Source organism: Rousettus aegyptiacus, unplaced genomic scaffold (assembly GCF_014176215.1).
Source record: "Rousettus aegyptiacus isolate mRouAeg1 unplaced genomic scaffold, mRouAeg1.p scaffold_m13_p_10, whole genome shotgun sequence".
Taxonomy (NCBI): Eukaryota; Metazoa; Chordata; class Mammalia; order Chiroptera; family Pteropodidae; genus Rousettus; species Rousettus aegyptiacus.
The window spans coordinates 97,302,034-97,328,103 of NW_023416285.1; the positions used below are offsets into that span (position 1 = coordinate 97,302,034).

General features: G+C 52.6%; 1 protein-coding gene across 1 annotated transcript; it reads left to right on the forward strand.

The window, feature by feature from the left end:
- The first annotated feature begins 328 nt into the window (after positions 1 to 328).
- ASB13 (ankyrin repeat and SOCS box containing 13) lies at positions 329 to 26,067 on the forward strand. The gene is given in 8 exon segments (XM_016127996.2): positions 329 to 340; positions 574 to 630; positions 632 to 842; positions 10,856 to 11,043; positions 12,074 to 12,224; positions 13,366 to 13,500; positions 21,578 to 21,769; positions 23,052 to 26,067. Coding segments are annotated over 8 exon segments (1,074 nt in total). The 3' UTR covers positions 23,180 to 26,067.
- Positions 26,068 to 26,070: the final 3 nt, after the last annotated feature.

A 26,070-nucleotide genomic window follows, 5' to 3' on the forward strand; every position in this document is an offset into this window, starting at 1 on the left:
CCCTTATGTATTTCCGGATCAGCCAATTCCTGATTGTTTGACTTTCCAGCCCAAACTAATTTCTATGTTTAGGCTCAGTTCAAGGCAGGGTGGGTGAGCAAGGTTCTGTGGGGGCTGCAGCGAAATTTGGCAACATCGAACTTTCTCAACTTTGTTAGGGGCTTTACCAAAAACAAAACAAAACAACCTCTCTTAATTGTCAACTTGGAGTCACTCAGAAACAGGGTCTTCATTTCTGCCAGGAGACCTGGGAGTGTTTTTGTTCTTGAATGAATGTAAACAATTTGGAATTCATGATTTCCCTTGGAAGAAGAAAGAAACAGGGACTATGCCAGCTCCAGTAGGAATTTCCTCTTTAAAATGAAAGCGTGGAGGAACTCCGGAGCTTGGCCAAGGGGCGTCCATGCAAAAGACGGCAGCGAGTTTTAGCAGCTGGACACGCTTTGCACATACACAATACAGACGCGCGTTTTGCACACGGCACACGTTTTGCGCTTGGACACAGGGACGCGCTCTGCACATGGGCACAGGCGCGTTTTGCACGCGGACATGTGTGCGCCGCGGCAGTGACAGCCGAGTCGGACGCGGGTTACCGCGACGTGGCGCTGGCCACGGGTCCCGGGAAGCGCATCCCGCAGCGCCGGGGAACTACAACTCCCAGCGCTCACGGCCGCCTCCGCCGGACGCGCGGCCCCGACTCGGATCGGCCCGCCCAGCGGCCCGCGCGGTCCCCCCGCCCTTGTCCCCGGCGCCGAGAGTCGCAGGGACTCGGAGCCGGAGGCGCGTGGCGGCGAGCGGCATGGAGCCCGGGACAGCCGACGGCCGCTTCCTGGGCGACGTGGGTACGTGCGGGGCGCCCTGCGGGGCGCAGGCTCGGGGTCTGGGTACAGGGAACACGGGTCTGACAAAGAGGACCTCCCTTGCCGGCTCCTGGAGACCGAAGAGGTGCATCTGCTGACATTGCCTTTGACACCCATGACGTCCCTCCTCTAAGAGCGTCGTCAGGGGCTGTTCGGTGGCCCCAGGTTGAAGGGCCATGTCTTTGAAGGAGAGGAGGGTCCGGCGATGCGATGCATTCGGACGTGGTTTTCTGTGTCCCGGCCCTTTGCCCTGGCCAGCGCATGTAGCGCTGGTCATCATTGTGACGCGACAGTAGTGGGACTTCAGAACTGCAGACCCACCAGAGCGTTAAGCACCTTGGGGAAGATGCGGGGCCGCGAGGGTGGGGGTGGAGTGCGTGGTCATTGCCAAGTTCGAGAAGAAGCCAGAAGAGGCCCATGCGAGACCCTTCCCTGGGCAGCCCTGGCACTGTCGTTAGCATCCTACACACCCTGGTGTGACGGAAGGAATCAGCTCCAGAAGGAGGATGTGCCCTTGTGATATTATATCACACTGTGTAAACAATGCGATCTCGGTTCTTCGCGGAATTTTCTTATCATTTGGGCTGGCCAAGAATGAAATGAATTCATTCTTTTGGGGAAGCAAAGTTTCCTGCCTGTGAAGTAATATTATGGTGAATAAAATGAGCTTCGAAAGCCTGGAAAGAAAACAAAATTTGAAGTATATTTACGTTGGTAAAAACAGTAACAGGAATCAAAGTGAGAAGTCTCTTGAGTGTAAATCTAGCTTAGGAGGAAAAGGCAAAGTCATTTAATTTATTTCGCAAAAGAGCTACCTTCAACCTGATCCTTTAAAGGCATTTAATAACACTGTTTTTACTTGGCATTCCACCCCAGGCAGACACAAGACTTTGACCCTGCCAGTGTGATCTATCTTTGATTGGCTCAATTAAATAAGCAATGACTAGCTAACCATGGAAGCCTATTTAAACACATATTTAAATATTTTTATTCCTGTAGAATACTCAATAGCACAGCGTAACTTCTGAGCATTTTTTTTTTTTTTTTGCATAGTTTAGGAATGTGTCTTTAGAAGAAAGCACATTCTTAACTAATGGATGGATGCACAGCTTCTGGGGGTCATGGATATTTTTTGACTTTGTTTTAATATATTTCTCCAAGGTATGTGCTGACATTTTCATTCTCAATGCTAATGAATCAGCTGAATGTGTTGAAGCCCAAAAAATAACACTGCTATCCCAACAGAAGTACATCACGGGCTATTTAAACATTCTGACCTCAAATTCTGTAGATGTGAGGTACTCCAACCAAAGCATGTAGATTTTCCATTTTTTTTTTTCTTTTAATGTAACACCTCACAGAGGTAAAGATTGCATGGTCTTGCAGTATGGCCTTATCCATAAGTACAAAGAATTTAGGACAAGTCACATCCTAAAGTGCATGTGATATTTATTTACCATTTAGCAAATGTAATCCAGCGTCTTATTGACTAAAGGTGTCTATTTACGAAACTGAAAAAAGGACCCTAAATTCAGCATCTGTCCTCAAGGGCTTCGGACTTGGAAGTGCAAGGCTGGCAGAAGGTGAATGAGTGCCTTAGGGGCTTTGGTCTCTAAGCAAGGTGATCGGCTGCTAGCCTGCAGTTAGTTACCCTTAGGCGAGAACTCTAAACACAGTTCCCGGCCACCTACAGTGTTCGGGTGGGACGGTGGGTGGGACGGAGAGAGAAAAAGGAGAGGCTACTCCTGGGACTGTGACAGGAGCCACTGAGCTACTAGGGCACCAGCTGCAAGCCCTGGGACAGCTGCTAGACAGTCATCACTTTTGATAACTTAAGGTGAAACTGAGTTCACGCAGCTGGAAAAAAGCAAAGCTGAGGCTTAAACCCAGATGGGGTTTTTAGCCTTTTCAGTTGCTTCTTGTTTTATACTAAAAGGTTCCCACCCTTCCTGTCAGGCGGGTTTGTCTCCAATCGGTGTGTAGGATTACCTGCAGTGCTGGCCCAGTTTGGGGATGTCAGTCTGCAGTCACGAGCACCCAGTGCCTGGGAACCTATATCCAAGTTCACCCTTCCGTTGCGTCTGCAGAGTTATGGATTTTTAAAACATACAATTGTGTTGAAAGCACCTTGAGAGAGCTAGGTGATCAGTGCCCTGGCTGAGAAATAGACTGCCCCAAAGTCGCGTTTGTTTCTGCCTTAAAGCTGCATTCTAGAACTCTCCAGAAACGCCACTTAGTGGGGAAACCTCAGACAGCGTCTTAAACTGCATCTCCTGCTTTCCTGATTTAAACCCCTCCTTTCAATGGGACTCACCTTCCAGGAACATCCCCAGAAAGAATGACGAGGGGGCGAGTTGAGATCTTGCTAGTTGTCCCCAGACGTCCTGGTCCTATCCCCACACGCCGTTGGCAGCCTGGCTGGGTTTGGAATTCTGGGCTGGAAATGCGTTTCCTACGGAATTTTGAGAACGTCGCTTCTGTCCTTAAGTTTCTAGAACGGCCTGAAGAGATCAGATGCCATTCTAATTTAATTCTTGGTTCTTTGAACGTGACTTTTTTTTTTCTCCTCTTCTCTAGAAACTTTTAGGGATTTTCCTGATCCTTGCTGTATGACAGTGTGGCTTGGTGTGGGCCCTTTTTATACTCACTCTGACTACACACGGGACCCTGCTCAGCTAGACTCCCATCTCCTTTAATTCAGGGACTTTTCAGTGTAACGTCTTTGGGAATTCTGTTCCCTTTCTGGCACCCCTGCTAATTGGGTTTCAGACTTCCTGGATGGAACCTTTATTTTTCTTACCTCTTTTTTTTTTTTTTTTTTTTTTGGTATACTTTCCATCTCCTTGTCTTTCTGTTCTATCTCCAGATTTCCTGAACTTTATTTTCCAATTCTTTAATTAGATTTGTTTTTAATTTTCGTTACGTTTTTTCACTGCCAAAAAGCCCTTCTTCTTCCCTGAATTTTCAGTTAGTAAGGTCCCCGCTATTTCAATATTTTCTGTCCTCTCTTCTGAAGTATCAAGAAAAGTTCTTTAAAAGTTTTTCACTGCATTGGCCAGGTGTCTTCAGAATTCCTTATTTTCTTTCTGCTTTGATCTCTTTCCCTTTCCATATAAACCTCGGCCGTGCATCTGTGTTTGAGAGAGGCACTGTGGAGAGGGTTGGGAGGCAGGCTCGTGGCTTTGATTTCGTGCAGAGAGTCTGGGTGTGGACCTGGCTTTCTCTGAATCAGGAGCCCCGTGAACTCGGGTGTCAGCATCTGTAGGTCTCCCCGCACCCCCGCCCAGGGCCTTTTCTCAGAGGTAGAGAGATAATTAGAGCAGGAAAGCTTAGCCTAAAATCGCACTTCAAAGAGGATTTGTAAACAAACTTTAAAAAAAAAGCCTATGTAGGGCACTCAGAGAAATCACACGCGGTGAGTGACAGACTCTTACTGAGCACTTTTCTGGGGAGACCACACTGGTCGCCGTCCATCCTCTTCTCTCCACAGGCCACCCCCAAGAAACATGACCTCCCAGGGTGAGAACCCCGTGGCTCAGATGACTTCCAGCGGAGGACTCCCCCAGGTCCCCGGCCCCAGGGCCCAGAGGGGGGGGATGGAGGACGCCTGCTCGGTGGTTAGGTGCGCTGCCCCCTCCCCCCCACACACACACACCTGCGTTCTGACGTTAGGGGAGGAAGAACTGGAGCGGGCGCTGGCTGAGCGCGGAGGGGGCGCGGGCGGGCGGGGCGCGCGGGGCGCTCGGAAGCCGCCCCTTCCCCCCCCCCCACGACGTCTTTCCCTTTCCTGGCTCTTCACCCCTTAGGAGTCTCCATTCGCTGCTTTTCCTCTTTTGCTTTCACTTACCCTCTTTCACTTTCTGTTTTTTTTCCTCTCTTGCCAAGTTTTGACTGTCTTGCCCCTATAGGAAGGTGACCTTTTTTTTTTTTTTTAATATTTTTAATTTTTACCTCATTTAACTCTTAAAACCCCACTTGACATCACGGTTACTGACAAACGTATTCTTTGCATATGCGTCATTAAAACGTTGAATAAGACCTGGCTGGAAAATCTCTTAAAAAGCAACCGGACAGTCAGCCCCAACTCCTAAGTTTCTACAAACAAAATTAATAATAAATAAAGATTTTTGTTTTCCCTTGAGGATGCAGGTGACTGCTACCTTGCAGTGCACTGAAACTCTAGACTGCGCTGTTCACAATTGCTGGTCGTGACAGAGATCATTTGTTGAGCCGAAGCCCCGGGGTCTTTCACACACAGTGTGCCCTTGACCCTTAGGGCACCCCGCAGAGGTGCCGTTATCTTCAGTGCTGGCCTCTTTGTCCTTACGGGTTTGTGACCCCCTTTTCTTTTCATTTTGCTCCTTTATGATCAGAGAACTGGGTATACGAGCTTTTCTGGAAGGGCCGACTGTAAACGATTTCCAAGGTCCTTTCAGCTCTTAGCTTCATTGTTTAGCTTTTGTACAAACAGCCTTGTGCTCCTGGGCCCTCGGGGGCGGGCCGTGTGTCACAGGCACGGGCCCTCTGGGGCAATGGGAGGGATCTCGAGTGGGGAGAATGCACAGGAGGCCGGGACTCCGTGCTGGAGGCCTGTGGACCCGGGGAAGGGGCGGGGGCATGGAGTCCGCCCTGAAGAAAGGGGCAACCGAGGTGTCCTGAGCAGCCTCCATGAGACCCACCTAGGGTCCAGCTGCACTCGGGAGGGGGCCCGGGAAGGGCAGGGAGGGATGGGATGACTGGAGGGGGTGTGGCGGGAGGGGGGCAGTGGGAAGAGGGGTGCTAGGAAACCAAGTCACTGGCAAGGCTAGGATTTAGGGGAGTGCTCATCCTACAGGGAACTTGCTAGAACAACGGGAGGGTCTCAGGTTTCCAGGTGGCCCCTCTCCCAGGGGACAAGGGTGTCACGTAACAGTGGGGGTCCAGCACGGGGCTGGAACGCAGCCTGAGGTCATGTACGGTGTGTTTCCATGCTGTGTTTTTTTGCTTTAAGGCTAATAACGCCCCACCTCTTCAGCGAGGGAAGGCCGAGCCCCCAGGGAGGGCCGGGGTGGTCACGCAGCTCCTGGGCACCACGCAGCCCCCACGGCCTTTACGTAGGGGTGCTCCTCCCCTCCCCTTGCTTCTCAGCCCTTCCTGGAGTCACCAGAGGCCACCCCCTGCTCCCCGCCCCCACTGTGACTGTCCCTGTGGATGACAGCTTGTCCTTGGTACCAGCTGCAGGTGATAACCCCCTCACCCCCAGGGTCTCCTCCACCATTTTGTTACTTTTTAAAAAGTAATTTTTAAAGTTTTAATTGTAAAATAAAAAAACAAAACATAGAAATGGTTAAGATAGATGATAAATTTTAAGCGTACAGGCCAGTAGAACTAGCTATATGCACATTGCTGTGCATTAGATATTCAGAACTTTTTCTTCTTCAACACTGAAAACTCTGCAGCTCTTAGACGCCCATCTCTCCCCTCCGCCCAGCGCCCCACAGCCACGGTTCTGCTTTGTGCCATTATGAATTCGATGACTCAGACAAGTGGAATCATATAAGCATTTGCCTTTTTGTGACCACCGGCTTATTTCACATAGCATAATGTACTCGTTTCATTCACGTAGCGTGTGACGGACTTTCCCTCCTTTTTAAGGGTGAATAAAATTCCATGCTACGGATACACCACATTTCTTCATTCATTCGTCCGTCCGCGGACACTGGGGGGTGGGGGGGTGCTTCCCCCCTTGGCTATTGTGAGTAAGGCGGCAGCGAACACGGGAGTGCAGATACCTCTTCAATATCTTGCTTTCGATTCTTGGATCGTATGATAATTCTCTTTGAATTTTTCGAGGAACCAGAATACTGTTTTCCGTCGTAGCTGTACCTCTTACATTTCTACCAACAGTGCACATGGTCCCATTTTCTCCATGTCCTCACCGTTTATTTATTTATTTGTTTGTTTATTTATTTAGGACAGTAGCTGTCCTGATGGGTGTGAGTGGTAGCTCACTGCGGTTTTGTTTTTGTTTTGATGATTAGTGATGCTGAACATCTTTTCATGTGTGTGTAGGCCATTTGTATATCTTTCTTGGAGAAATATCTATTTCGGTCCTTTGCCAGTTTTTAAATGGGATTGTTCGTTCATGTCGTTGAGTCGTAGGAGTTCTTCCTGTATTCTGGATACGAACCCCTTCGGGTGTACGATTTGAAGCTATTCCGTCCCGTGGCCTTCCGGTCTGTTGACCGTGCCCTTGGATGTACACGGGCTTCTTTTCTCTGTTTTCACACCTGCTGCTTCTCATCTTGGCCTCCCATGGCTGCTGCTGGTTACCAGTAATTTGCATTTCCTCTACAGACTGGTCGTCAAGAAAGAAAATTAGATTTTCTTTAAGAATTCTTATGTCCAGACTTTATCATTTCTTTTAGTAATTCCCTCCATTCGTTCGCTTATTCATTCAACAAGTGGGCGGATGTGTGCATCTTCGCTGAGCCATACTCTGTGCCAGGTGCTGGCAATACTCAGCCAAACGAGTCAGGCCAGTCGTGGACTCCCTGCAGCCCGCCTCCTCCGAGGTGCCTTCCCGACTGGCCCTGGACACTCGGGCGGCCTTGCTTCTAAGTTCCCACCACGTAAACACCCCTCCAGTATCGCAGGCGCCCTGTCGTTCTAGATTATCTGCACACCCCCGGGACCGTGAGTGCTCACCATCCCGTTGCCTTCGTCTCTGCATGCTGCGGTGGAAGATGCCACGTCTCTCTAGGTAGCCGCCGATGGGAGACCTGCGGGGGCCGTGCCAGGCTGCCTGCCACAGGCCCGGGGGCCCAGCCTTCCTGAGCCGCACGCTTCCTTCCGCGGCAAGCCCTAGGGCGTCGCCCTGCTCTCTCCCTCCTCTTTTTAGGGTCGCAGCTGCTCCTTCTGCCCTTGGGGTGTTGCTCCCCCTAGACTGACTTTAAGGTGACCTGTAGCCACTTTTCACTCCACCCCAAGACAGGCCCACGGATGACTGTGCATTACCACTGGGAAACACACTTAGGGCCCCTTCTTGAGACGTTAAGTAGAACGTCCCACGAGCGTGGCTTACGCGTTTCGTGGGAATCAGATCCTGCCGTGTGTTTCAGGGCTCCCTTCGTCTCCCCCGCCCCACGATCTCGTCCCCATTTCATGGGGTCACGCCGGCTCCCTGGCTCCTGGGCAAGACAGATAGGTACGACTGGGGGGTAAAATACTGCAGACGGACGCCATTCATTGAGGGGCTTCAGAGGAGGGGCTGCCTTCCCAGCACGGATGGGAGCTGAGAGGGGCAAGGCGTCTGGGAAAAAATAAGCTTTGGATTTCAGTCAGGAGAGGTGCAAGCAGAAGCTGTCCAGGATGAGCGGGGAGAGGGAGGTCAGTGGCGGGGGGGTGGGGGAGCGAGGAGGGGGTTGGAGGGGAGTTGGAGGAGTGAGGGAATGGGCCAGAGCTGCAGAGAACAGGCTTTATTCGGACAGAGGAGCGTTGTCTAAAGCGATGGATGGTTCTCCACGCGGTCCCCAGGCCAGCTGCATCTAGGCCACCTGGGAGCTTGTTAGAAATTCAGATTCTCAGGTCTCACCTGCGACCTACTGCCCCAAACTCTAGGGGTGGGACTCAGCCCTCCAGGGGATGCTGGTGCTCACGTGTGAGAACCGTGATTAAAGGAGTTGAGAGGTCGGGGGCCGAGTTTTGTGCACCCCATTCTCTAGAGGCGAAGGTGATGAGATGAGAAGAGACAGGATTCCACTCCATTTTGGGGTAGGATGGTGCCTTTATTTATTAACAGGTTTGTTGAACATGTACTTGATGAGGTTGGAATGCAAAAATGAATAATTATAGTTTGAGATGCATGGACACGAAGACTCAAGACACCAAATTTTATGAGATGCAGCTCAAGCAGTACTTAGAGGAAATGTATAGCAGTAAACACCTGTATTAAAAAAGACGAAAGACCTCGAATCAATGACCTAACCTTCCATCTTAAGATGCTAGAAGAAGAAGAATCTAAATTGGAAGAAAGTACAAGGAAAGAAATAAAAATTAGAGAGGAAATTAATGAAACAGAGGCCAGAAAACAATCTAGAAAAACCAACAGAGCCTAAAATTGGTTCTTTGAAAAGATAAAATTAACAAACCTTTAGCTGAACTGGCCAAGGGAAAAAAAAAAAGGTGACTCAAGTTACCAGATCAGGAATGAAAAGGAGGACATTACTATGGACCTTGCAGAAATGAAAAGGACCATGAGGGACAACCGTGAACCACTGTGCAGCTCTCAGCCAGGGCCACCACAGCAAAGCACCGCAGACTGGCGGCTGAGATGACAGACATCCTTTCTCACGGTCTGGAGGCCGGAAGTCCAAAGCCAAGATGCTGGCAGGCTCGCTTCCTGCTGCGGCCTCTCCTGCTGGCCTGCAGACCCTGGTTTTGCTTCATTTATGCACATCCTAGTAACCCTCCGTGCGCCCTAATCTCTTCTTATAGAGACTCCGGTCTGATCGGATTAGGGCCCACCCTATCGGCCTTTAATTTAATCACCCTGTAAAGGCCCCCTCCCCCTAAAAACGATCTCTTTCTGAGGTACTAGGAGTTAGGGCTTCGACGTATGGATTTTGGGGGGCCACACAATTCAGTCCATGACAGATTGTATGCTAACAAACTAGAAAACATGGATGAAGTGGACGGATTCCTAAAGAGCCGCAACCTACAGAGTGACTCGGAAAATAGAAAATCTAAATAGACCTATAACAAACGAAGAGATCAAGTTAATCATTTAAAAGTTTAACATAGGAAAACCTAGGCCCAGATATCTTCATAGGTGAATTCGACCCAACATTGACAGATTTAATAGCAATTCTTCAAAAACCCTTTCAAAAATCAGGAGACTACTTCCCAACTCATTCTGTGAGGCCAGTATTACCTTGATACCAAGACAAATACATCAATCACAAGAAAAACACTTGTGAATATAGACACAAAAATCTTCAAAGAATACAAGTAAACCAAATCTAGCATCATATATAAAAAAATGTTGTACCCCAGGACCAAGTAAGATTCATTCCAGGAATGCATGGTTTAACATCTACAAATCAATAAACCTAATACAATATTTCGATAGACTTAAGGGGGGAAAAAAAGCTGGCATGATCATTGCAATAGATGCAGAAAGAGTATTTGACAAATTCCAACCCCCTCTATTGATAAAAACACTCAACAAACCAGGGATAGACAGGAACTTCTTCAGCCTGATAAAGGGTATCTGCAAAACCCCACACTAACACCGTCCTTCACGGTGAGAGACAAGCTTTAGCTCCAAGACCAGCGACAAGGGACAGATGTTTGCTGTCACCACTTCTGTTTAATACTGCTCGAAGTTCAAGCCAGGGCAAGCAGGCGCGAAAAAGAAAGAAAAGCATCCGGATTTCCAAGGGAGAAGCAAAACCGTATCTGCAGATGACATGATTTTGTGCATAGAAAACCCTGAAGAATCTGCTAAATGGAGTATTAAAACCCGGTCCCCTCCTTTCAGGGCGCTCCCGGGCAAGGAGGGGGGCAGTGGGGCCGAGTGCGTACGTGCGGGCATTGTGCGGAAGGGTTTCTCAGAGCAAGAGATATTTCGACTGGGTCCACGTGGAGTACGGCGGCATCTGAGCGGGAGACTGCAGGGTGGACGCTTGGGGTGGGGGCAATGGTGGCATTTCAGGCCGAGAAGACATGCAAGGAGACGCAGGTATGACGCGGCAGAGGCGATAGTGAGCTGTGAGTGTGACTGAGAAGTGGGGTTCGTGGGGTGGTGGGGAGATGGGCTAAGGAGGTGAGTCACAAAGGCCCTCGTATGCCACCAGAGACGGACCTGCGGCCTTCAGGATGGAGAGGGGTGCGTGGGCGAAGCACGCGGCCGCGCCTGGCGTCAGTGCCGTAAGGGCCCCTGTGCGTGGGCTCCGCCCCTCTGACCCGCTCGGGCACAGCACCCTGGGCTCAGCACCCGGTCCTCTCCCCGCCAGGCTTCTGGGTGGAGCGCACGGCCGTGCACGAGGCCGCCCAGCAGGGCGAGGCGCTGCGGCTGCAGCAGCTGATCGAGAGCGGCGCCTGCGTCAACCAGGTCACGGTGGACTCCATCACCCCCCTGCACGCCGCCAGCCTGCAGGGCCAGGCGCAGTGCGTGCAGCTGCTGCTGGCCGCGGGCGCCCAGGTGAGCCGCCTGCGCTCGCGACGCCCGGCGGGCCGCTGTGGATGTCAACGCGGGCAGGGCCCGCCCTAGGGACGGCAGAGGGAGGAAAAGAAGGGACTGGGAGCCGCGGGCGGGAGCGGCAGTCTGTGTCAAGTGCACGCTGTGACCAGTAAGTGCGCTCGTGGGGTCACCGGGTGGGCAAAGAGAAGGCATGGCTGGGGGGCGGGGGCCTGGCAGACACGGGCTCCCCGGGGAGCCGGCGGGGCCTTGGCTCAGGCAGCCAGGGTGATTAAGTGGGGTGCTGGCACACTGCTCCCTGGAAGAAAGGTAAACAGGAGCAGGAAGGAGGTTCTGCTCTGCTCTGCTGCTTCCCGCGGTGTGAGCACTCACCCCACGCGGCCTCAGCCGCCGTTGCTTCCTGGCGGGCCGAATTGCTGGACATTTGACAGTGGGCTGGGCGGGCTCACGGGACACCGCCTGGCCGGGTGGTATCGGGGGGAATGCAGGCTCCAGGGTCGGGGTTCGGGGTGCGGGACAAGTGACAACGGCGAACTGCGTACTCCTTCCCAAAGCTGGGCCGCGAGGGCGCTTCGAGAGGAAGGGAACACGATCTGGACAGATTCTACCCGGAATCTGCCGGCCCGGGGAGCTGCCCCCCCACTCTGATTTCCCAGCCGGAGGGGGCACGTTTAGCAGCTCCAGACACGCCCAGCCGAAGCTGGCGGCGGAGCCGTCTTTATGCCCTGCCTGCCCCGCTGCAACCTGGAGCTCCCCGCACCCGCGCTGTGCGGATTGGGTGCTGCTGGGGTGGAGGCCAGAGGCGATCCTGGAAGGAAAAGAACCCCAGACAGGACGATGCGTGTCCTTAGGGGGCTGGTAGGTGGCCCCAGCCCAGGTCCCTTTCTGTCGAGAGCTCCCTGCCCGCGTGGCTCCTCAGCACATGCTGGAAAACCTAAGAACTTAGAAAGTCTGGGGAGCGTCTTACGGGCATCAGGATGAGAAAGCGCATTTCCCCTCTGCCCCGTGACACCTGTCTCTTCCTGCCCACGAGGTGGACGCTCGGAACATCGACGGCAGCACCCCGCTCTGTGACGCCTGCGCCTCCGGCAGCATCGAGTGTGTGAAGCTCTTGCTCTCCCACGGGGCCAAGGTCAACCCCCCGCTGTACACGGCCTCCCCGCTGCACGAGGCCTGCATGAGCGGTGAGTCCGGCGGAAGGGAGCTGTGTGGGCGGGACGTGGGAGCTGTCGGCTGCTCGGGGCTGCTCCCGGTCCACACCGGCGGGATCATGGTCGCTAGCCCCAGGGGTCCCCAGCTCTCCCCCTGGACACTCCTCGCCCAGGACTGGACGGGATTCTATGCTCAGCAGACACTCGGTGCCTTTCAGATGCTAACACCGGAGACCGGTCCACGCTGCGGCCTCTCTCAGTGTTCACTGTCGTTTGGCCCTGTGGGCCCCTGCTCTAGCTGGGGGACGAGACTCAGACACATCCCTGAGGACAGGGGCCCTCAAAGTAGGGGAAGCTGGTCCTGCAGGGTCGGGGAGCAGGTGGGGTTCCAGCTGCCCTCCTAGGATGGGTGGACTGGCGATGGTGGGAGGGGAGGAGGAAGGCCCGGCTCGGGGGAAATGGTGACCGATCTCACTGCGTCAAAAGCTCCCAGGAGGTAAGACTAGAAGTTTCAGATGCGCCCAGCTGGCGGACACTTTCTAAATGACAGACCAGGGCTTTCAGATTGTACTCTTTTGGGCAAAGGCGGCGAGCCCGTGGCCTGTATTTCGATTGGCCGGCGTGGCGTTTGTCTTTGTTGCGCTTTGCTGGGGTGTGCGGTGTGGCCTCGTCTGTGCTTTCGCTCGGGGCCCCTGTTGGCAGCTGCCTCACACCCCGGTCCCCCCGGTTACGTCATCTGTCACCACCCACAGGCCCTGGGGATTGCTACGGGCAGCTCTTGAAGGTTTACGAACAGATGTTGAATGACAAGAAAACAATATTTTTAGGGGTTAGTTTAGTGGCCATCTGTGTATAGTATAGGGGTGGAAAAGTTTGCCTCCCTTAGGGTCACTGGTGGGCCCACCCGTTAGGCTGACACGGACTGATTAACAAGAAGAAACAGAAGTTTCTTAACGAGGGCAGGGCATCGCACACACGCACATGAGGACTCGGCGATGTGCCTGTCACTCACTCCGAGGGGTGGTTAGAACATGGGCTTACGTAGAAATGACGAGACGAAGGAAAAAGCTTCCAGGATGACAAGTCTGTGGGGGAACTTATGGTGGACGGGGCTGGTTTTGGCAGCTGCTGGCGCGTGACTTCTGTGCTTTCATTCTTCCTCATTTCTTTGAAGGAAATTCTGAATGCGTGAGGCTCCTCATTGATGTTGGGGCCAATCTGGAAGCACACGATTGCCATTTCGGGACCCCTCTGCACGTCGCCTGTGCCCGGGAGCACCTGGACTGTGTCAAAGTGCTGCTCAAAGCAGGTGCGTTGTGTTTCCCTGCGCCGTGTGCTGGTGGAGCACTGGGCGGTACGGTCGGACGGCCCGGATGTGAAGCTGGCTCTCCCGCTTGCCGGCTGAGATGTGGGCCTCAGTTTCTAGACCCATAAAATTGGAAGAATAATACCTATTTTGCAGGTTTCTTGGGAGGATTTGTGATAATGTTTCTGCAGGACCTGGTACATAGTAGTACTCGACAAATGCTGATAATTATTTTTAGTGGCCACAGGGGACCATCCACACTACCTGCCTAGTAAGGTTTCTGTCTAAATCAGGAAGAGACGGGGGTCCAAGGGAAAATGGAGTTGGCGGCATTCGCAGTCCAGGGTGTTGTCCAGTGCTCTAAGAACGCCCAGTACTTCCAGTCGAGATGACGGAGTAGGTACACTCTGTGCTCACCTCTTCCCATGACCACATCGAAATCACAACAAATTAGAGAACCACCGCTAGTGAGACTCGCTGAACGGAAGCCCTATAACTAAGGACACACAGAAGCAGCCACGTCGAGACTGGCGGGAGGGGCGGGGACGCAGAGAGGGCAGGTCCCACGTCACACCGTGTGCAGTGATTAAGAATCGGGAGGGACGTTATGGCTGAGGAGGGCCCCCAGAGTGAGGGGTCCCAGCCCCACATCAGGCCCCCCACTCAGGGCTCAGGGCCAGGAAGAGGAGTCCCCACACCACCTGGCTGTGAAACCGGCGGGGACTCTGTCCTGGTGAGCTGGAGGGCTGGGGGCCCGGGGTGTCCCCTCGAGGGGCCGTGCACAGCCTCACTCTCCCACAGATGCGCTGGCTCTGGGCTCTATGTGGGGCACCAGCCCAACGAGCACCAGGGACAGACGAGGAGGAGCCGGACTGTCTGGCTCCAGGCGAGGGCTGGAGGGGCAGGGCCGGCAGCTCTCTCGGGGACGGACGTGTGCTGGCTGGCGCCACTGCTCCTTCGTGGAGTCTTCCCCCCACCCAGCTGGCGGGCGGGCGCCTAACCTGCGCCTCTCCTGACCTGACTGCCACCATCCGCCCCACTCTGGTGATGCCCTGAGGCCTTGTCCCTCCCAACTCACGTGCCCGGCCCAAGCTGCTTCCAGGGGCTTTTCCACAGAAACAGCCGGCCTCGGCGCATGCTTTAGACTTACCAAGAGCTCTCAAAGGTCCACAAGCTCCTGACGAGGAGTGTCTGGCTTTGTCCCGTACCTCTCGCTAAGTGGCCCCGAGCCCAGTGCAAGTGGCAACCGGTCTCAGCTCGCATTGTGACTCCCATCAGGTGGCCCCCATCCTGGCATAAGCTGTGGCCAGTGTTGGCCTGGAATGTAGCTTCAACAAAGTGGCCACAAACCTGGCACGAGAGGTGGTGATGGGGCTCGCACCGTGGTGCCCGCCAAGGTCCCCACCCGGCGTGAGTGACAGCGGCCTCGGCTCCCAGGGTGGCTTCTCCCAAGCACCTCCGAGGCCAGCACAAGTGGCAGCCAACCACAGATAACTTTGCAGCCCCCACCAGGTGGCCCTGAGCTGGGCACGAATGGCGGCTGACCTTGGCCTGCCCTGGAGCCCATCCCGAGAGACTCTAGAACCAACACACCCGGGGGCTGGCTTCAGACCTCAGCAGAGCACCGCCCAACCAGCTCCACAAGTGACACACTTGAATGGCATACTCGGTTGGCACTAGAGCCCTCTAAAGTGACTCCCACTCCATGGGGTCAGCCCCCACGCAACAGCTGGTCTGTTGTAGTCACGACCAGTCCTCATAACCAGTCAGTCTTAGTATCAGCCCCACCCATCGATGTGCCAACAGCAATCAAGGCTTAACTACAACAGGAGGCGACCCACAAACCATACGAGGGACACACCTGGAACACCTGGCTCAGGTGAACAGGGAGAATGCACCACCAGGTCTCACAGGACACCTACTACATAAGGCCACCCTGCCAAGACTGGGAGACATAGCTGCCCTACCTAATATATAGAAACAAACACGGGGAGGCAGCCCGAATTGGGGGAGAAAGAAACATGTCCCCAACGAAAGAACAGGACACAACTCCAGAAAAAGAACTCAACGAAATGGAGGCAAGCAGTCTACCGGATACTGAATTCAATGTACTGGTAATCAGGATGCTCAATGAACGTAAGGGAAGAGTAGATGAACTCAGCAAGAACCTCAACAGAGAGAGAAAACAAAGAAGAACCAGTCAGAAATGAAGAATATGATAACCGAAATGACGAATACACGAGAGGGAATCGACAGCAGATTAAGATGAAGCGGAAGATCACATCAGTGACCTCGAAAACAAGGTAGCAGAAAACACCCGTTGGAACGGCAAAAAGATAAAGAGGATCGTTTAAGGGGCCTCTGGGACAACGGCAAGCATACCAACATTCGCATCACCGGGGCCCCAGAAAGAGAAGAGAGTGAGCGAGGGGTTGAAAGCCCGTCGGAAGAAATAACGACTGAAAACTTCCCTACGCTGGCAAAGAAAATAAGATATACAAGCCCAGGAAGCACGGAGTCCCAAAAAGATGAACCGAAAGAGGTCCACACCGAGACACCTCAGAGAAAGACGAATACCATATGATGTTACATATGGACGCTAAAAACAAAATAATGAACAAATGAAACAGAAACACTCATAGATGCAGAGATCAAATTACCAGTCGCCAGATGGGAGGGGGTTTAGGGGGAGGGGTGAGAAAGATAAAGGGATTAAGAGGTACAAATTGTTACTAGACTTGCTGGGGCGATCACTTCATAGTTATATAAATGCGTAATCACTATGTCGTATACCTGAAACTAATATAATACTATGTGGTAACTGTAATTAAAAAATTTTTTTAATAAAAAAATAAAAAATGTTCAGGATAGAGACGTTCTCAAGGTGGAAAGGGCAAGCAAGGTAAAGAACAACCCAGCCAACCGAAGATGGATTCAGGACCTGTCCACTGCAGGAGTTTTACAGTGCAGCCCAAGCGGGTATTGGCAAGGCGTTTTCACTATGAACCCAACTTAAACATTTTGTTGAGAAAAAAAATTTAGCTCAGCTATTCGGGATAAAGCTTAGGACAACAAAACAAAACTGTTCAGAAAGATTATGTCTCTTGGGACGATGGTCGCTTGAGCTTGTTACATGTAGGTTCCTAGGAGTGAGTCTTATTCACTTTAAGGTGTCACTTTTAAGTCTTTTCAGGGGAAAAGACTCATTTTGTGTCTGCTTGGTCATAGGAGCAGTTCTTATTTTTTATGCAATGACAAAATGTCTAGATTAGAAACCGTCGTAAGTCTTCCAGCCAAGTCGCTCATCAGAGGATTGGTCCCATGCCTCGGCCCAGGTAGGGTGTCTACCTATCGTTACCGTAGAGTTTTTAAAATGTGGGTTTCACAGCGCACCAACCCTCTGCTGGGCGCCGGGTCTGGACGCGCTCAGTACTCCCTCGGTCCGTGGTTTTAGCTCCTTTCCTTGTGTCCATAGGGGAAAGGATCAAATGAATGGTGTTAACCCCAACATCCTCTCTGCATTAAGTCTTTAGAGGTGATTTCTCCTTTGTGATGGGAGGCCAGCTCCACCTGGCGGAGGCGTTTAATTCTCGGTTCGGGCAACTGAACGGATCAGAACGAGAGCAAGTTTCAGGGTCAGTTTGCCCCAAGGGTTCAACGGGGTCATCAAGAACGCGCGTCCTTTGAAGTTTGCAGTTCCTCTTTCCTGAGTGTTCACCTGACCACACGCGTGGCGTCCCGGGCGGGGTAAAGCGGCCGCCGCAGAGGGGGGCTGAAGTCAGAGGCGTCACCTCGCGAGGCCCCTGGTAGCCTTTTCTCCCTCACGCCTCCCATTATGTCCCATTGGCCTTACCTGGGCCCCGTGTCTAAACCTCATCCTGTCCCTTTGGCCAGACTCTGCCAAATTCCGATTGGCTCGGGCCTGAGTGGGAGCAGGGATGAACCCAGTCAGGGCCCACACTGGACGCTGGAAGTTAGGCCATCCCGCCCACCCTCACCCTGAGACCACGCCCACCTGGGAACCACGCCCCACTCGCGACCACGCCCACCCCTGACCACGCCTGCGCCGCCGCGTGGGTTGGAAAGGCGTGAGAAGGTGGCCGCATGTCCATCTAAGCCTGAAACAGGGGACCTGGTAGTTTTCCAAGTGCGTTTCCACAGACCTGGGAGGCTGAATGAGGGGTGCAGAGACCCTCCTGGGGACGCATCCCCGAAGCGTCAGTGCCGACTCGTGATGCTGGCCGCCACTGCGCCGTGGGCTGGAGGCTCCACTCCTGGTCGCTACTCTGACCTCCGGCGGTCTCTGACAGTCCTTCTTAGAGGACATGCAGCCTTTTTCTTTTTAAGAAAACTGTTTTTTATTTTATTTTGTAATTCTTTCATTCCAGAAAACTCTTATTATTATTTTTTTTCTTTTTAACTATAGGAAAAGTAGAGAGAAAAGGGTAGCATATGGATTCTTTTTAAAGCAGTGGTTCTCAGCTTTGCGCAGGGCTGGTCACGGACCCCTTGGCAAATCGAATGAAAGCCACTGACCACGTCTCCAGAAAAATATGCACGTGGTTTCAGAGAGGGCGGGGCCTCGCTCTTGCAGCGAGCTGTGGGGGGTCACGGGTGACTGCCGGGGGCTGATACCGAGGCTGTCCAGGCTGTCGGTCTTCTGTGGCAATGAGGCCAAGTGCCCGAGCTGCATACGGTTTTTGCAGAGGAGGACGTCTGGGGAAGGGGGCAGTCCCATCATGTCGGTGGGGGTAATGTTTAATCCGATCGCTGGCAGTAAATATTTGACTCTGCCGCAAGTGCTCAGAGCAGCTGACGGAACGGTGAGTGTTTGCTCACCCCGTCCCAGCCCAGGGCTTGAAGTCACACGTGTCTCAGTTACTGTGTCAGCCACACGGAACCGGCCTGCTCTGCCCCGGAACTGGGGGCGGGGGGGGGGGGGAGGGGGGGTCTCGGTGCGCTGAGCTGGCGACAGCCCTTCCTTGTCTTCGCCGGCTAAGGTTTCACCCTGAGTCCACTGCAATCCTATTTTGCTTTGAAATTAGGATTTTGATAGTGAGCAGACTTTGACCCCTTTTCTCTGAACCACGAGGCAGAGGATGCTTAGTTCCCAGATGGCGTTGGCTGTTTTGCTGACTCTTAGGCTCTCTCTCTCCGCACTCAGTTCAAGGTACATCACCATCCTTAGTCCACACAAAGCCAGCCCCTCCCCTTCCCCCCCCCCACATCCCACCATCTAACGTGTGTCTGTATGTGTTTTTGTAAGGTGCACATTGTCGCTCGTGGCATGTGTTTGTAATGGACATAAATGGTACTGTGTTACAGATCTTACCCTATTTCCTGTTTTTATTTTTATTTTTCCCAGTAGCCCTGTGTTTTCAAAACCCACCCATGCTGCCCCGTGTACCTCTGGCCCGTTGTTCCCAACTGCTGCAGAGCAAGCCAGCTTCCCTCTTAGTCACCAGTCCTTTCTTTACGCCCAATCCAATGATGCCAAGAACACGTTTTTAAAAGATCCCGTTTTGTACCCTCTGGAAAGAGTCACCCCTTGGAGGCCTTGCACACAGAGAAAGCACACTGAACGGGAAGGAAGGGAGGTGTCTTCTGTAGGGCTGTTTTCAGCCATAGTTTTCTCCTTGACCAGGAGAGTAGCTTTACTTGGCTTGTGCCCCCTTCTCTGTCACTAACATAGGGACAGTCTCTTTCGTTCCCTATTGGCAAGAATATTGTGAGGATAAATGACTGGAGAGAGAAGTACTTAGACTTTAGATTCTGTAGACGTTACCACTTTTCATTACGAGTTTGCATTTAGCATTCAAATTCTTATTTGCATGATGACTGCAACCCCACACACTTTATTATCCACGCATGGAAAGTACTGGAAGAAACCCCGTGATGTGGAACGGTGGTTAGATCGCAGGGAAAATGCTTCTTTTACTCACTATGTCGCTTTTAAATATTATTCTTATCATGCACTTCTGCCAAATTAAAACATTAGGCAATTCAGCCTTCTTCCTCACGGGGGGATTGTTTCCTGGCCGGACTTTCTGAGTTTGGCTGTGGGAAGCGGAGAGAACATCCCTGCACCTGTTTCACCGTGGTGGGGTGCTTGCTGTGTTCCGGGGATCACGCGGTCCACTGTCACGAGCGCGGCTTTCATGTTCCACTAGGGGACCGAAACTAATTTCAGTCAGACGTCAGAGTGCAGGATTTTTTCAAATATTTTTGAGCAGTGGGACTAGGAAGTCTAATAGCCTTATGCCCTCCGCATATAGCATTACCAGGTGACATGCTGGTGACTTGATTTTTGTAGAACCCCACTTTAATAATATTTTATGACCGCGATTTGATCTGTTATTTGCGGGATGACTTCACCGATGCTGGCTATTTGCTGGAGTTCTTTAAAATAGTTTTCTCCAGGGGAACCCACGTGTACGGTTGGTGAGATCGTAAATTGGTGCAGCCACTATGGAAACCAGTGGAGATTGCTCAAAAATTAAAAAAAAAAAATAGAATTATCACATGACCTGGCAATTTTACTTCTGGGTATTTATCCGAAGATATAGAAAACACTAATTTGAAAAGACATATATGCACCCCTATGGTCATTGCAGCTTCATTTACAATAGCTGAGATACAGAAGCAACCTAAGTGTCCTTGGATAGACAAATGGATAAGGAAGAGGCGATATGTAGATACGATGGAATATTACTCAGCCACAAAAAAAGAATGAAATCTTGCAACAGCACGGATGGACCTAGAGGGTAACATGCTAAGCGAGATGAGTCAGACAGAGAAAGACAAATGCCATATGCATTCACTCATATGTGGAATCTAAAAAACAAACCAGGAAACAAAACGGAAACAGATTCATAGGGACAGAGAACAAACTGATGGCTGCCATATGCGAGGGGCATTGGGGGCTGGGCGGAAGAGGGGAAGGCACGAAGAACCATAAACTGGCAGCTACGAAATAGTCACGGGGAATTAAAGTAGAGCGCTGGGAATACAGTCGATAATATTGTGATAACCATGTACGGTGCCGGACGGGGACTAGACGTATCGGGGAGATCGCGTCACAGATTATATAAATGTCTAACCACCATGCCGTGCACCCGAAACCAATATAACACTGGGTGTCGACTGTAATTGAAAAAAAAAAAAAAAGTAGTATTTCGGGATTTAGAAGGTCTTGCCCAGTGAAAGCAGAAAACAAAAACAGACAAAAAAATCTTTTCTCTCTCCTTTCTCTATATCCACTTAGGAGCAGGCTTTGAGGAAGTAGTATTTTTCTTTAAAAAAAAATTTCGAGGCTCCAAGAAATCCCACTGTATAGAATTGTGATGGCTGCGCCCTAAGGATGACATTTTATGCAAACGTTTTAATCACGTCCGTGTTTTTAAATGTATTTAAAAGTGCCGCATTTACCTGTTGCATCTGTCTGAACGTCTACTGTTCTCACAGGCAAGAGGCGGGCGGCAGGGCTGAGTTCACAGCTACCAGACCTCCTCTCTTACCCGAACTCCGGGGTGTGTGGGAGACAATCACCTGTCTTCCCTTTGGGCTTCCCTGTCATAAAAAAATATATATTTACATTTAAGGACTATTCCCTCATTTACGCAACACATTTTTAGAGCCTCTGTCCTGTGCCTCGGTGTGTGTGTGTGTGTGCGTGGTGTGCACACGTGTGAGCTATGCGTGACGTGTGCATGTGTGCCCGGACAGGCAGGAGGGGTCGAGTCGCTCAGTCTGAGCCTCTAGTCTCAGGGGCTGTGGCCATTAGGGACCACCTGTTAACTCACAGGAAAGTCATTTCACTTTTCTTCCTTTTGTTTTTCTATTTCCAGTTACGTCTCCTTAATGTCGCTACCGGTCCTTAGCTCTCTCGTTATAAGAAAAAAAAAAAAGTAATTACTATTTTTGGATTTCGAAAAGGCTGCAGCAGAGTCTGTCTTGATTTTGTTTCCTGGACCAGGACTGCTGCTTTTACATATGTGCCAGACGAAAAGATCCAAGCCCACGTTTCTCTCGGCCCCAGATTCTCTCGTTGCTGATGGTTCTTTCTGCTCTGGACCCGCAGGGGCCAACGTGAATGCGGCCAAGCTGCACGAGACGGCCCTGCACCACGCGGCCAAGGTGAAGAACGTGGACCTCATCGAGATGCTCATCGAGTTTGGCGGCAACATCTACGCGCGGGACAACCGGGGGAAGAAGCCCTCTGACTACACGTGGAGCAGCAGCCCCCCCGCCAAGTGCTTCGAGCACTACGAAAGTGAGGCCCGCTCTGCTCTCCCCGCCCTGCGGATGACGCGGGGCCTTTAGCATTGCCCGGGGCCTTTAGCCTTGCCCGGGAGGCCTTTATGCACGACGCATAGCAGATCGTTTAGGAGTAAACACACCATCTCAGACTAAGTCCACCTGAGGCTGAGAATGTAGGTGCGACCTTCACCTGTCCTTCAGGTCACAGAGTACAAACGATCTGGCTAAGGACAAGATTTCTTCTTTGGGCACGAATTTTTAAATGACTTAGCATAGAATGACAGTCACAAGAAGCTTTCAAACACCTGTCGGTTTTCAAAAGAACCACTTAATTCAAAATTTTGCCAGCCCGACCTGACCAAAATCCAGTATGAACTTGTGGCAAACTCCATATCTCTCAGCTAAACATTTCCTGAAAGATGATGGTTGTTTTCCCCCCAAATAATTTGAGGAACAAAGTAACGTGGGAAAATGAATTTCATCAGTCATTTTAATTTTTTTCTTGCAAAGAATTTTATTTCGAAAACTTTCAAAACTAGAGAATACTCTCCGTCCAGTTAATTTATATTTTTGTCAAACACAGATCATTCTAAGAGGCAGGCCCTCCGGGCCAGGCTGTGTTCCGCGGATGTCCCCGGGCCACCATCAGTGACCAGGGACCTCCAGGCAGCTTCTGCCCTTGGCCCTGGCTTGCTTGCATTTCTGAGCCACAGCTTCAGGCTTCCGGTTGGTCCTGACGTCCTGACCTCTGCCATTGGGACCAGCATCCTCTTTCCGAGCTGTTCTGTGTGGTGCACCTCACTTCCCCTGGGGTCCCCTTGCGCCCGCCCTGTGGCACTCAGTAGTGAGAGCAGAGCCTGTGACCCGGAGCGGCAGGAGCTGGCAGCCAGCGTGTGCCTGGCGCCGACCCTCGCCCTGTCCCTCATTTGTCTGGAAGTTTGATAAACAAGCCTACTAGCTGTAGATTACAGCTTCGCTGGCAAATCCTCGTGCTAGGTTATGGCATAGTGGGAGGAAAATAAAAATCGCAAAAAAACAAACAAAAAAACCCCACAAAATCCCCCACAAAATGAAACGCCCGTGGATGTCGGCGCGATTCCGTCGCCCGCCCTCGCCCCCTCAGGCCCTGGCCGTCCTTCCGGAGAAGGCGTGCGGGGCCCTGGCCGACCGCCAGGAAAAGGGAGGCGGAGACGTTCCCAGTTCCACCTCGGCACTTTTTAAGCTGAAGGATAGTTAGTTGTCGATGTTCAAGGCTGTTAAGCTAACCTCATGTGCTTCCTGTCCCTTTCTCCCAGAGACGCCCCTGACACTGTCCCAGCTGTGCAGGGTGAGCTTGAGAAAGGCCACCGGCGTCCGCGGGCTGGACAAGATCGCCAGGCTGGACATCCCATCCAGGCTCATCGATTACCTCTCCTACAACTGAGCCGCGGCCACAGGAGGCGGGCGCAGGCCGGGGGCTGCTGGCCTGGCCGGTCCCCGCGTTGTCTGTCTGGAGCCCTCGATTGCCACAGATAGGACGACGCTCCCCGAGTCCCCGCGGGCCGTCCCGTTTCGTCTTCGCTGCAGACTCCAGGGGATTATTTCCAGGGCCTCGAGAAGGCCCCGCCTCGGCTTCCGTTGGGGACATGGCCCTGTGCTGGCTCTCCTGGACTCTGCTCTAGCTCTGGTGTCCCCGGCCGTCCAGCTGTCCTCTTTCTGCCGACCTTCCTCAGAGGGGCTCTCGGGAAAGACGCCTCCGGGAGCACAGGGGGAGGCCGGGCGGGGCTGGGGGTCCAGGGCACTGCGGCCGATTTCCACACGCCCGCACCTCGTTAATTCAGCACCGGGGTGGCCCTGGGGGTTCGGAGGGTGGAGCCTGTGCCCCAGAGGGCGCTGAGGCCCGTGGGAGCCGAGGTCCCGCCGCCACGTGGCCCAGGACGGCTGCGTTGGCGACATCCGCCACCTGCATGCTGTCTGCTGGAGCCGTGGTGGGCACCTGCCCCGGCCCACCTGCCCAGGTGTGCCCAGCACTCAGGGCCGTGTACAGTCGTGTGGGGGAAGACTCGAGCTCTTCGGTCTCCACAAACAGCACAGTGTTTCGCGGGAAGTTTTTCCTTCGGTTTTAGGTCTCTTAAAAAGTTTATGTCGGGGATGAAGAAAACCTTGAGAAGACATGGCGGCTGTAACAGGTTTTGCTAACGAGCCCTTGAAACAGAAGGTAATGTGAGGACATGTTAGCACGTATTTCCACGAATGTGAATGACTTTCACGTGTCTATGGTTGCCAAATGAATTGCTCCCACCCCTAAACTTTGCTGACTCCTTGAAGTTCTGGAATTGGCGGAGGGGGCGGCCAGCACCGATCGCCGAGTCGTGCATTGCGCAGATACACGCGGGACACTGTCTGCGCTTAAGGCATGGTCGCGGCGCGTTGGACCCCATCGGAAGCAGCCTCGTTACCCAGCGCAGGGAAGGAAAGCTTTGCCGTCGGGTCCTATGGCAATAGAAGTAAGAAGTTCTGCATGATAAGCCATGAGGCGAAGCCTGTTCAGACTGCATTTGTCTGCGCAAGATTCTGTATTGTAATGACAAGCAAACAAACAAAAAGACAGGGAGTTAAACTAGGGGGCTTGGCAGAGTTAGTTCAGGTATATTTGGTTTCTGGGGAAACAGGGAAGGCACCCCTCGTGAGCGCTGTCAGGGGTCAAGTTCAAAGCCAGTGCCCCAGAAATGCGGACATCGCCACATCCTCCGAGGTCTGCCTCGGCCACCTCCTCCCAGAGAGCGAGCCTGAGTGGTCCGAGGTCGTGCCGAGTGTCTGCACGGCGACGTGGCGGGGCCCCCGGCGCGGTGGACGGCGCCCTGCTGGCCGCGCAGGGCCTCCCGCCTCCCCGCCGCGGCCGTGGCGAAGTCACCGCGTGCCGGGAAGGCGCGCCCTGCCCATTCGGGTTCAGTCTCGGGCGGAGCCGTGTTTCCGCGTGTTTCTGCGTGTTGTCTCTGTGTGCGCTGATAGCGGTGAGGGGAGCAGCGCTGGCTCTGACTTCCGTCTGCGTGGCAGGCCTCCCGTGGCCACGAGCCGGCGACGTTGCCACGAGTGGGCGCTCGGGGCGAAGGGTCTGGGCCCTACCCTCCCTGGTGGCTCAGGAAAGAGTCCGTCCAGGGTCCGCATGGCCCTTCCCTCGTTGGAGCAGAGACGTGGACGGGCTCCATCCTGGGCGAGTCCAGGGGGGCCGCCGTCATCCTCCCCACGTTTCGGAAGGTGACACGATGGTGCCGAGCCTGACTCAGCCGCCCGTCTTCCTGCCTCTCCTCCTCTCCTCACGCTGAGCTCGGTGCCACCCTCGTGCGGAGAGACACTGCCCAGGGGGGCCAGATGACAGACTTTAGGGCCTCCTGACCCTCCCCCGCCCCCGGCTTGATGGAACCGCAATCAACAAACAACCGGCCTGTGCCCTTAAGTAGGGCCGTGACCCTGGACAACCTTTTCCCGGCTGCAGAAGGAAGATTAAAGTCCAGACGTCGACCATTAAAGGATGTCGATGATCAACGAGTGAATGTTACAGAGGAGAAGTGGGCCCCCCGCTAGCCTCATAGGTATTTTGAGGCTGAAATTCGGTGATTAAAAGACGCCTCTAAAAGTGCTTCCCATCTAATGTCAACATTACGTGGTTATGACTGGACTGCAGTTTCGCTGGTGTTTGTAGACCTTACAGCTGCGTGAACAACTCCCTTCTGACCTGGGGTACTATTTCTTTTATAAATCCTGAAAAAGATTAACAACCCCATAGGGGGGGAAAAAAACAGGCAAAGACTATGGAGAGGAAAAGTACAAAAGAGGAAACCTCAGATGTCCCCTGGCAGAAGGGGATGGCCAGGCATGATCAGGGAAATACAAATTAGTGAATATTTAAGTAAACAAAACTGTATCGCCACAGCCTATCGGCTTGACGGACATTAAAAGGTCTGACGGATTCTTCATGCTGACGGGCAAAATGGGCAAATGGGAACTCGTGGACTGCCGAGCGGGTGTTAATTGATTTGTGTACTTTGTCGAGCCGTTAGACGCTGTCTAGGACCATTAAAAGTGCATAATACATGTGCCCAGTACTCCTGTTTTTCCAAAGATACCTTAAAGCAACTCAGACGTTTCATAAGGAGAGTGGGGGGAAGTCTGGGGCAGCAGCTGCAGAATGGTAAAGGAGCCCATCGGCAGGGGAGAAGCCGGAGGGGGTATTTGTACAACGCCTGCGCTCTACGGAAGTTGAGGTGAATTAGAGTTATGTGTTTTAGCGCTCACAGATCTAAAAATTAAAACGACAGACGAAAAAAAAAAGTT